This window comes from Acanthisitta chloris, unplaced genomic scaffold (assembly GCF_000695815.1).
Source record: "Acanthisitta chloris isolate BGI_N310 unplaced genomic scaffold, ASM69581v1 scaffold2678, whole genome shotgun sequence".
In the NCBI taxonomy this organism is placed as follows: Eukaryota; Metazoa; Chordata; class Aves; order Passeriformes; family Acanthisittidae; genus Acanthisitta; species Acanthisitta chloris.
The window spans coordinates 4,800-17,579 of record NW_008687408.1 but is presented as its reverse complement, the minus strand read 5'-3'; the positions used below and the strand labels follow the sequence as shown (position 1 = coordinate 17,579).

General features: G+C 45.7%; 1 protein-coding gene across 1 annotated transcript in view; it reads right to left on the bottom strand.

The window, feature by feature from the left end:
- Positions 1–12,301: 12,301 nt before the first annotated feature.
- PTGS2 (prostaglandin-endoperoxide synthase 2 (prostaglandin G/H synthase and cyclooxygenase)) overlaps positions 12,302–12,780 on the bottom strand; it is a 4,923-nt gene continuing 4,444 nt past the window's right edge. The window contains exon 9 of the mRNA XM_009080564.1: positions 12,302–12,708. Within this exon, the coding sequence (XP_009078812.1) occupies positions 12,302–12,708 (407 nt within the window). The remainder of the gene's footprint in view (positions 12,709–12,780) is intronic.

The window sequence follows — 12,780 nt, the reverse complement described above, 5'->3', positions numbered from 1 at the left end:
CACTTTGGATGTGCTGGGATGACTCTCCCCATATTGTTCCCACCACCCACAGCTCCATGGTGGAAGCCTCAAGGACCATGGCATCACATAAAGAGCTGGGTTTTTTATATTCCCAAGTGTCTGAGATAACTCTGAGATAATTTCCGACCCTGCAGGCAGCCCAAGTCTCCATTTTCTGTTAAACAAAAGGCTGTCCAGTTCCCTGCCTGGGCACAGCTCTGCAACTGGATTTTGCTCAGTGGCTCCATGGTCTGGGTTGATGCCTGGTTGGATCCCCCAGCATTCCAGTGCTCTGTTTTCCACCAGCCTCTGGGAGTGAGTGGAGGGAGATGTGAAGCCATACCAGAGCTTGCACTCTTCACCACCTGCTCCCATGTGCCCTGAGGTGTGTCAGGCACATCACATATGGCTGCAATGGGTTAGGTATGGCTAGGTGACCTGTTGGTTGCTCTATCTTCACACACCTATGCAAGCCAGGCTAATGTAATAGCCTAGAACAAATAGGTGTTTTTTCCTGGACCATTTAAGTAAATCTGGCTTACTTCCCAGAGACATTTTTGCTGTGCTGCAGCATGACTTGTTGTGCTTGACAATGGGTCTACTTTGCATATCAGGGGATTTTTAAGAACTGTCCCTGTTGGACATCTCTAGCCTTTCCTTAGGCTTTCATTCCCCAAACAGATTATGCATAAGATTTTAAACATCTTTTTTATCTATGATAATTTAAGCGATACCATCCAAGCAGTGCAATCATATTTTGGCCAAGGTACTTCAGAACATCGTGGCCCTGGGAGTGCACTGGCCAGACAATGCTGTCTCAGCCAGCTGGCTCCAACAGCTCTGCTACAGGCTCTCCTTATGCAACATCCAGAAATGCTTTCTGTTGCCAAGAAGTTTCCCTGAGGTCTTGGAAAACTAGTGTGACTGCTGCTGTGCTGTTCCACCTGTGTCCAAAAGGCAGGTTTCCTCAGGGAGGTGGGACCCTTCACACCCTCCAGCAGATCACAAAGGGCAGGAAAGGGAGAGGAAAACCATGATACAGTAGGTAGGTCTTGAAGACCTACAGGATGGGCTGGCTCCTTCTAGGAAGGAAAGACTCCTGGTGTAAATAGCGGCATGAGAAAAGCAAGTCTGGTCGCCAGAAAAACAGAAGCAATGTTTGGCTATTTGTCTGCTGTCTTCTGGACCTGGTGAGCAACTAACCACGTTATGATTTTGGGGATGGAGAGACTGGGAGAGGTTCACCAATGTCCTGTGTCTCTCTAGAGCATTTCAGCAAGGGACAACCAATTCATCCTTGCATCTCTTCCATAACTGTGTTGCCTCATTACCTTTCCAATCCCAAATCATTCTGAACTCTATACTCTGCTTTTTCAGGAAAGCTTTTACAGGCAAATTCCTTTCTGTGAAGTATGAGGCTGATTATGAAGTGCCAAAGCATTTGCACAGACTAGTGGTAGACAGGAAAAGATCTGTCATCCTACCAAAATTTTCCCATTTTATGGTGGAAGAGAAATGGAAATTTTGTTTCATTGTATTTTTTTTTAAATGAAAGGAAGGAATTGTTGGGGAAAGTGATCCTGCAACAGTGAATTTATTGGAAGTTCATGTACTTACCTGGAGGATAGAGGCATTGCCAAAGCTTATCCCAAGCACTCTCAGGAGTGTGCGTGAGAGAGGGTAAACCTCCACACTGTCTGTCAGAGGGAGGGAAGAGGGATAGTCACAACTGTGTTTTGACCAAGAAATTCCTTGCTAGACCTGAGAAATAATTCCCAAGGACAGATTAGTTGAACTTGGCTTGTTTCCATAATAGTGTTACATTCCAATAAAAGACCGATTTATCCAAAACTTCCATGGGCTCAAGCTGATACATTCCTTTGCTCCCCAGGACACAAAGAAGGAGAAAACCAACTTGTTTTCTATGGTGGGGGGAGAAGTGTCTTCCAGTTCTGAGTGAATGTGGCTCCACACGTCCACTCCTTAGTCACCATGAGTCCACTCAATATGCATAATGTTATGAAACAAACTAAACTTCCTCTTAAAGATGCTTTTGTTGGCGATCAGAACAGCCCCGGGCACAGCCTGAGGAAGGTGACAGAGGAGTTTCTGGGGCGCTGGCCGCGGCCCCCGATGTTACTGTGCCTGCAGTGCAGGGGGTTGTAACAGGGTGGTCTTTATGGTCCCTTCCCACCTGGTAATTCCATGATTCTATGACTTTTTGTTCAAAGACTGTGTTGACAGGAAGGTTAGACACTTGGCTAGCCATGTAGAGACTTTATAAGTAGATTGTAAACATTTATTTAAAAAAAAAAAGAAGAAAACTAATTTGAGAGTAAAATCCCACATTATCCAAGTGTTGCTCTCAGCCAAGGGAACCTCAGTACTGCTCTTCCATGGACTTCCCTATGGTGTTCCTCTGCTATCTTTAATATCTTAGTTTTACAACTGGCTCCAGCTCACCTGTTTTGACTACTGATCTCATTGTGAAGTGTGGCTGAAGCCATTTATTGCCTCACATGCATCTCTTTATCTGAATAGGTTTGGATTTCTTCTAAACATCAGCTTCACTTTTAGTCATTGCAACATTTCTCTTACACTCTGTTCTACATTTAAATTGCTCTTTTTCTTGCAGTGCATCCTTGTTTAAATACTAAACATCCATTCTTTTTAAATACCACACAAAAAGCTTAAAAGAAACCTTATCACAGGCTGCTGGGGAGTATTCTAAACTGGGAAGACTAAAACTTGGAAGATGTTTACTGTGCTTTTCACAGTTCAGTTTGCAGATACACACCAGCTCTTCCGTAAAAAGCGATGAACACAGAACAGTTAAATGGGTTTTGCAGCTGATTTTTGTTTTGCCAGGGCAGCAAATTGCCCTAAATGTAGCACAGAAATGAGACTGGCTTCTCCTGCCACTTGCCCTGGGTGCACAGCTGCGTTGCCTGGAAGTGGGCACATGTTCCTGCCTGTGGGATAGCAGCGCTTTGGGACGCAGCAGGCGTGCGCACACGCGTGTGTGCATGGGCACACCTTATCTTCCACATCTGAGGAGTTCTGGGGAATGAGCAGCTCCTGCACAGGCCATCTCTGTAGGTCTGGCTTAATCCCAGAAGTGTCTCATCTGCAGTTGATTTGTCTTCTGCTGTTCCATTGGGAACGGTCATCCTATTCCTTCTTGAAACGTAGGTCTGAAGACAGGGACTACATTTAAGGCAGGGCAGCAGTTTTGTGGTAGTGATGAAGGCACCCATAGCGCTGAAAAACAGAGACACAACTTAATCAGCCCCATCATGGACCTAAGATCTGTTGTCTGACACCAGAGCTGCCCCTGTTTGGCACCGGAGGGAGGAGCAGAGAGCTCCAGAGACCTCTTCCAGCCCAGTCATCCTGTGATTCTGCCAGCGCTGGTGATGTTCATTCTTGCAGTAAAGAGATAGAAGTCTTCATTTTTCCACTTCACTGCAGTTGTAGGAAGCCCAGCCTGGTCCCCCTGCCCAGCTGACAGCGAGGTGGGGCAGCGAGCCCCGAGCCAGTCCCTGCCAGGAGTCCAACTGCTGCCCCTCACCTCTGCTGTAGGTGGGACTCAGCCGTCCCCCCACCAGCCTAAGTCACACCAGCAGAGTCTGCAAAATCCAGTGGGCTGCAAGCGCAAAGTTTCACATTTTCTACCTTCTGGGTAGGATTTTGATTGGTAGAAACAAATAAACAAAGTCAATAAAGTTAAAAAGTAAAATGTGCAGAAAAATTTACTGCTGTGCAAGTTGTTTGTCAGGTAAACGCACTTTACTTCTTACTCAGGTGTTGAGTCTGTGCCCTAGGGGCTCCGAGGAGCAGGGACTGCCCTGGGAAGTGAGGAGGGGGTTTTGCCCGTCCTGTCAGCGGGGGAGTGAGGGAACTCGAGACGGTTTGGGGAGAGCAGAGCATGGCTGTGAACTGGAAGGTGGGGTTGGCTTTGTGCAAGTCGTGCAGATCTAGACTAGCCTCAGATCTGATGATGGATTGATCTGTCAAAGCTTTATTCAAGTGGGTGCATTTATAGCCATTTAATAATAAGGAATCTTATTCATAAGCTCCCGTGCTGCCTACCCATTCATGTGCTGAATCATGAGTAATGTAACTCATTTCTGAAAGACCTGCCTCTGAAAATGAAGCTAGAGGCAAATAAATAAAAAAAAATTATTAGTCACTCAAGAAGATTTACATATTTTTCTGACTTCCAGTTCCCCCAATAAATTTTGTGGCTATTGAGAAAGAGCAAGCACATTTACTGTGATGGGAGTAGTTCATCCTCCTCTCAATCTAACTTTTTCCCAGACAAGTTATTAGGAAATTGCTGAAGGCAATAGCTCCTCAGTCTGTCTTCTGGTTCATGGTCTGTAAGTGAAGAGGAAAAAGATTTTTAAAACATTTCAAAGTTCTGTATCGGAGTCTGGTCTTGTAGTACCTCCTGAAAACAGAAGTGGCAGAAGTCTCACGGGAACCCTTCCTAGGGAGCTTCCCTGTCCATTTTTGCAATGTCAGGAGATGTAGATAAGCCCCTCAGTTTTTCAGAACTCAGTTCTGAATCTGACATACAGTTACAGAAGGGTTTTCCAACTTGTCTCATAGCACTGAAAGCCAGAAGGTGCTGGTTTATGTTGAATAACATCTGCAGATTTTTCAGTCCCCTAACAAATTACATAGGCAAATGGCTCTGTACCTGTCTTGCCATTGCATCTCTGAAGATGGAGAGTAGCAAGTACCACTGACATAGCTGCTGCTTTTTCCTGGGAAAGGACATAGGCACTTTGCAAATGATGTTTGCAGCAGCCAAACATTATGCAAATCATGTGTCACCAGTGTCACGTTGGATGTAACAGCTGAAGTCACTGTAGACCTGACAATTGAATAAGACAATATTTAAAAGATGGTGGTAGATGTTCACTGGTTCACATGCAATGCCTGAAGGGAGCTATGAAAAACACTTGCAACGAAGGGTGACCGAGGCAGTGACTTTAAAGAGGAAATCAACTTCCTAAAAAATCAGGAACCGTGGTCGTTTTAGTTCTCTAGTCACAAAGCCTCATATGAGAAATGGCTTTATTTTTGCTGTTGCTTTTAAAAATTAGGCTGAGGCACACTATTGATCTCAGCTTACTGTAAACCACTGCCTGCCCGGATTTTTTCCCTATTTAAAGTGGTATTTTAACTGAAAAGCCTTACACATTTGGCACCTACTTACTAAGTGCCCCAGAGTCCTTGCCAGCACCCTGGGGGAGCTGTGGACTTCAGTATCAGGCAGATCTCCAGAGATGGTTCCAGAAGTGTACAAGAGTTGCAGAAACCAAAACACTGGGCTCTGCTGAAGCCTTGAATGTTCTGATGTTTTTTCCATGGTTATGGGAGACATTAACTTGGTCTTGTGGAGTGTGCTCATATGCTCCTCATATTTTCCTCAAAATAAGGCAAACATCCTTTTTCTTCCTTCAGACTGAGGAAGAACACATGGAAACTTCAGCTCAGTCTTTCATCCATCTCAGTGTACTGGGCAGGAGAGCTTTGGTAACTGAATGAAAACCATACCTGGTATAGAGTGAGAATTATGGAGGACATACAAGGTTATTTGCTATACAGTAATGACAGCTGCCTTTGGAATGATGTTTTATCTTTTTCTTGGTCTGTCAAAGGACCTTCCATGTCATGGTCAGGTTGGGAAATCTCGTGCTTACCATCCAGACTGGGCCAGTTGTGATGACAAACACTGAAACATTTCACCTAGCAAACAGTGAGAAGAAGCTGTTTTCATTGTTCCAGTGCCAGAAATACACCCAGAGTTTGCCTGAAATTCACTGATCCACTGAGAAAATTCAGTCCATTTCTAATTTAGAAATGCTTTCTTTTTCCTGCTTTCACTGCCATACTTTGTGCTATAAAAATCTCAGCGCTGATTTCCTTGGATGGAGTCTCCTTCCATGCCTCACTCGACATCATCCCTTTTTACCAGCTGTTGCAGGATGCGATGGATCAGCCCATCGTACATCCCTGCCTTATGTAAGAACGAGTATTTCACATCTGAGCAAGCTCAACGCAGGTTGCTGTTAATTAGTACCTACAGCTGCTGCTTAGAAACTCTGCCAGTATTTGTTAGGCAGGATTAATTAATATTGTCTAGGCAACAGGCTGGAGAGCCACAACCGAAAGGACGTCGAGTTGTGTCACTTCTCAGGGTAAGGCTTGTAAAGGGCTGGAGAATGAAGCTGGTCTTGGCATCGCGGCTTTCAGCGTGATTTTTTGCTCTGCCATGGCTCAGTGAACCTCTCCAGGGCTTCAAATCACACTAAAAAATCGATGCTTTTGCAGTCTCTCAGAGCTGGGCTTTCACCCAAAGCTGTGATGTTTCTTGGGGTCTTGGTTTCACCTTCCGCCTCTGAAGACGTGCCAGCATTCAGGAATGTCCTTATTAGCTAAATCCTATCTGACCTTCACGGTGTTTCCTTGATGAATGCTTACCCTAATATTTCCCGTGGGTAGATCTTCATGGTAAGGGGGAAAGGAAGGTGAGACAACACAACATTTGGGGAACATACCTTCTCCAGCCTCCCTAGTGCTCAGTGTGACTGACATTGTTTTCACTTTTTTTGGCATTTTGGAGGGGAGTTTGTATTTGAAAAGCTTCAGGTGCTCTTATAGACAAGTTGAGCGCAAATGCAGTGCTTTTGTGGAAAATGAAAGGGTGTTAGAATTCCCTGTCAGCAGGGCAGGTCTGGACAAGGATGCTTGCACACACCTACATCCACTACTGTGTCAGCCTGCCGTAATGAGCTACACCTGGTTACTGTGCAAAAATACAATACCGAGCAAGAACGCAGTTCTCCCATTGTTTTGAGAGTATTTTCGGGTTTATCCCAAGGCAGAAGCATGAACTACTACTTTGATCTTGGATGTCTTTTCCAACTGTAATGATTCTGTGATTCTGCTGTGTAAAGGTCTGAGACATTTGCAAGCAGGATGCTCCTAGCTGTGTGATACTTTGTGTTTTCCCAATGCCCTTCTGGTAACGCCAGTAATTTAACAAGGCAAAAAAAGGGTATTAGGATTACACCAGATTACAAGAAGTATTTTCAACTTTCTGTAGATGTGCTGGATAGAATCATATAGTCCTAGAATGGTTTGGGTTGGAAGGACCTTAATGCCCATCTCACTCCAGTCCCTGCCATGGCAGGGACACCTGCCACTAGACCAGGTTGCTCCAAGCCCCATCCAGCCTGGCCCTGGACACTGCCAGAGATCCATAGATCCTCTGTGGTTATGCAGTGGGTTGGTTTGAAAGTAGATGTTTTGAATATCATTTGCCTTCTTCCCCCAGATTTGCCTTCTATCCCATGGGGAATACCCACTGGATAAAATAGCTTGGCTTGCCCAGAACTGAGGACAAGCAGTCAGCTTGTCCTCACTCAGCCCCAGAGTGCTTTGTACCCTGCGCTCTCCCCGTGGCAATCTGGTGAGGGCTCGCTGGCATTAATCGCCTCCTCTCCGGATGGTGCTCAGCTCCCAGCCTGCCCAGGCCACCTCTGTCTCTGCCTTCTGAACCCTGAGTGTGGCTGGAAGTGAGTGCTGAGATGTTCAGTGCAAACTTGATTTTCAGACAAGAAAATCCCAGAATTGAAAAATTGGTTGGGTTTTATTTTGGTTGTGATCTGTCTCTTGCCAATATTAATGAAAAAGCCTGGACTTGCAGAGTAAGTAAGTACAGAGGTCACAGATTGTGTACTAATTTAAAACAAAAAGAAAAGGAGTTTCAGAGGAAAAGAATTCTAAATGGAAACCAATCCAGTTGCCTCAGTATAATGTTATTTCCAGGCTGAACCCCCAGACTGAAGGCAGAGGAGCACTCAGCTCTTCCCAAGGAGAATTTTTTCCATATGATGTTTCTTTGGGATATTGCTGCATTTCTGTGTTCTGTGGCTTTTTTCATACCTTGTAGCAAAGACGTTAGGCTCTCTCCCTTCACCTCCTTTCCGTGTTTAGAGTACAGCCTGCTCCTTTCTGTCCTATGTATATACATTCTTATAACATTCAGATTTTCCCTTCCTGGCCTTCCAAAGGAAATAGCATGTCTTTGCAATAAGCTGTTCCAAAGCTGTTCACCTATTTCAGTACCTATGAGCAGGCAAGGAACAAGTGACGTGTCCATTCCCTCTCTCCTTTCTACTCTTCCTGCAACTTGGGCAAACTACCTGTTGGCTTTTCTGGATGGGTGCTGAGAGCCAAAGGAGTATTTTCTCACAATGCAGAAGCCACCTGTGATTGAAACGTCTCTGAAATCCAGGCAGAGCAGCTGCCTTGGGAGCACTGTGCTCAGCACAGGTGAGTGGATCAGGACTAAACCTGGGCAGATGCCCACAGGACTCCGACTCAGCACCTGTAAAGAGCTCCTATGCAGTGGGCAGTGAGCGAGTGACGTACAGAGAGCCCTTGGTAAAGCGGCTGCTGTGCAGTGACCTGTTCCCAAAGCACGGAGCTCTCCTGTGCCTGGATGCACTGCCTGCAAGGGCTGAGCCCCCCTTCCTTACCACACTGCCTTGAGTGGCACAGTTACCTCAACCCAGGCTGGAGAACAAGTATTTCTCAGGGCAGGTTTCCTCTGGGGAACATTCTTGTCTTTTGTATCATCAGGACATGCCCCTGCTCAGAGGGAAGGAGGAGCTCCTTCTCGATCAAGCTATCTCATCCATTGTGTGTGAATCCATCTGGACTGGCCCTTCCCTAATTAGGGCAGCAGTCACCCAAAACACCTTCTCTGTGGATGACCTTGTGGATGACCTCCTCACTGTGGGGCTTTCCCACACAGCTCCTCACCAGCAGCTGCGCCCATCCTCCTCCCTTGAAGCGACCAACCTTGTCTTCCCTCACTCCCTCGCTTGGCTACCCCTCCAAATGGGCACATGTCAGAAACTAATTAACTGCTAGAGAGAATGAGTTGACTGGTTGTTAAAGAAAAACCCCCACGTTGCTCATACACGTTCACCCACAACCTCCACATGCGTCAGGAGTGATGCTTTTGGAAGGGTGCTCAGGATGATCCATTCTGGGGCTGAAGATGGTCGCTGAAGTGACGAGAGCTGAGTTTTAAGTTGAGCATTGCTGGAGGTGTTTAGGTACCTGGGTACAATAGGAGTGTGAGCAAAGTGCTTGCTGGTAGAGATGGGAAGGAGCTCCAAAGCAGAGGCAGGACTGTCATACTTCCAGGCCTGAAGGCTGTTGGTAATGTTGACCTGTGGAATACTGGGATGAGCTTTGAACCAAAGAGGATTTTGGGTAGCTGGAAGGAAGGTGGCTCTGGGTGAAGGACAGTGGCTGTGGGGTTGGTCACTAGGCAGAGGCTTTGAGGGGGCGAGCCACCAGTATTGGGATGGGGGAGTACTGGCGACAAGCAGCAGTGGGATGATAGCAGGGGGGACTGAGCACAGAAAGATGCTTGAGGTGATGTTTGGTCAGAGGATGGTGACATGAGTTGACGGAGGCAGTAAGAAGTGCATGATCCTCTGAATATCTCCTTCCCAGCTTCCCCTCATTTCTTATCAGAGGTGGAAATGTAAGGAAGAGGCTGGGTGGCCTCCAAGGTGGCCCTTGTAGGAGGGGGACACATTGCAGAAGGTCCTGCTACTCCTGCCCCTGTTTTTGTGGAGTACACCCCTGCTCTGGCTCAGTGGTCACTTGTATCCCAAAGCAGTTTCCCCTTCTGCAGTATGCCAGGCATGAAGGGAAACAGCTGTGAACTGTTCTTGTTTGGAAAAGGGGAAGTGAGGAAGGGAATTCAATTACACCAAGGTAGTGTTGTGCAACTCCAACGGTCCTTTCCCTCTAAAGCAGCTTTAGCTGCCAGGGCATTGCTGGCATCTTCACTATGGCTAAAAGCAGCTGGCTTCTCCAGGGGTGGCACAGCCAAATGCCTTTCCACTGGTGACCAAAGGGTGAAAATTACTATACTTGGACAATTTAAGGTACAGGTGTATTGGGTTTGCTATATGAGAGAATTTACTGCCACTATCGTAATTCCCTGGAATCCTCCATTTAATCGTGAGTGGCAAAGAAATTAAAGAAATGTTTTGTACTACACATTGCTGAAGGAAATCATAAGCAAAGAGCCCATAAAGGTAATGGTTTTTATTTATTTATATAAACAATTGCATTTTAACAACTTTTGTTGTCCTACAAAAATAAAGTGAAAATTCACAGAATTTTAAATAAATAATCCCAAACATACACACTTACAGGAGCAAGCTGAACCCAGCCAAGCCCAGCAGGCTGGGTCACAGACCAGCGACAGCCGAAACGTGGCTGCAGAGCACAAAATGCAGTGAACAGGATTCCTTGCCGAAGCAGTTCGTACCACAACGCAGATGGCACGGTCTGAGAAATTCCTCTTTACCTATCCCCAAATGACTAGATCTGTCTGGCCTTGCCTCCCCTTGACTGTAAGCCAAACACTTTTCCTGGGGTAAGGGTAGAATAATGCTCCTAAGGTGCTCCAAAGATGGATCCCAGTGACAAGTACACAATGAACAAATGCCCAAGCAGTTTTCCCTTGTTAGCAGACAGTGCTGGCCACCTTTTGATAAAAGGTGAGAGAAGGTTTTCCCTTCTTCATACTTCACATAGAGAAAGGAGAACAAATGTCCTTCTTGCTCCCAAAGCACTATAGACCACCCCAAACCAGTCACCGGTATCGCCTGCTGCAGGAGATCAGATTCAGCTGTTCACAGCAGCAGTGACAGACCTGCACAACATAAGGCCATCGCTGTCTCTAAACAAAGCACTGGAGACAGAAGTCGCAGACAAACTACACTATTGCCAGAGCTGCGACAACGCATGAGCCTCTGCAAGTATTTGAGAGATTCAGATGAAATAGAAAACTCAAGTCCTTTTCCACAAGTAGTCATGGAATTTTGGGCAAGGGCACAGAATAGCAGGTTGCTGTGCTAGTCCAGTCTGAAGTGACTTTTTCCCTATAGTTCCCCAGCTGTTTTTATGGGAAGATCATCTTCTACATTTCCTCTCTAGAAATTAAAAAAAGATACCCTTATATGCAAAGTCTGAAATGCTGGCACAAGATCCTGTGTAACTTGTTATGGGCCCAGATGAGTCTAGATATTTTAGTGCTGGAGCAGGACAAATGTCTAGAAGATTTTGTGCTAGCCAGTTTTAATGAAGCTGAAGTTACTTACTTAAAATGCCTCTGTTTATAAATTATAAATAAAACGTTATCCCTCCTCCCCCCAATAAATAGAACTATAAATGGCATGTACAGCTTGTGTACATAGACATCAGCCACCTTCAAGTCTCTGAGCCTTGAAGTGCTTCTGTATTCAGGGCTCTGTGTGTTTACACAGCTCCTCAGTCTTCACTGCTCCCCAGCAATCCCATTTTGGGGTCACAAAGCTATGCTACAGTCACATCCCTAACTACAGCTGTTCTGTCCTTAAAGTGGCAGGCATTACAACTGCATTATCAAGTAAACCCGCGAACTACAGCTATGAAAAGAACTCTAATACTCTGGGTCAGTTTGAGACCTCCCCAAAGCTACGTAACAAAAACGTCCACGTGGAAACACAAACAGCCCGAGGGTCAGTGCCTCAATCTCATCCCCGGCACAACTGGCACTTTGGCGACACGTGCTTCAAAAAGCCAAGAAAAGCTCTATTTTCTTAAAATAATTAAATTTTTTAAAAGTGTAATGCCACATGAAAGTGGATTTACACACCAGAAACATCTTAGTTACTACACAAAGTGCCTTATCTGCAGTGAGGGAGAGGTAGTATCAACGATAAATACAATGCATTTTCTGACCTTACGCAAATGACTCTCAAGTATATGTATTTTTTTGTTAGCCTGTGAGTGAATTCATAGTAACTTCTGGCAATTTTCATTAAGTCATTGCACTTTTAGTTCAACAGCAGTTTTCAAGTTTAAGAACTTGTTGAGGCTAAAACTTGTTTTTGTAGTGTTACACGACCTATCAAGTGAACAGACAAAATCACCACCCCCACCCCACATCAAGTATTAAAACAATATTAAACAAAAAGCTGGAACCTCGGTCCACTTTGGAATACATAGTTCTGTTACAGAAGATTTTGAACAAGGGATTCACCACGGTCAAGCTCAAACACAGAAAATCCCTTTTGTAAATGGATGCCTTACCTGAGTAAGGAACCTAAAGCAACCTGCACAATGAAGATGCTCAAGTTTTTTTAGTTTTTAAATACTAAGCCATAAATAGAATAAATAACAGTTAAATAAATAAATAGGTGGATATCTACAACTCGGCAGACCGCTCTTTCAGTAGTAGCGTGGGGTTGATATCTTCCATTGCTGTTTTCGAGGTACTAACGTTAATAGTGGCCTCTGTGGGTTCAGGGCTCAGGATGTGGAAGGCAGTGAAGGGACAGCCCTGGACGTTGTTGCAGATGAGCTTCTGCAGGGAGGCGGAGTTGACGATGTCGAAGCCCACGTCCCCGCCGAAGGTGCTGGGCTTCCAGTACTCGGGGGAGCAGATGGCATTGCCCATCAGGCCCTTCAGGGAGAACGGCGCTCCGATCTCCACCATCGTTTCTCCGAAGATGGCACCTGGGCGCGGCTTCTCCACGAGCAGGCCTGGGTACAGCTCCATGGCGTCGATGTCTCCGTAAAGCTCCTCCAGCTCAGCTGCCATCTCTTTTTCTCCTGGAATGAGTAAAAACCGTAAGTGGAAAAATACTATTTTCCTTGCAAGACCGTGACATTCAAGTGCAGGAA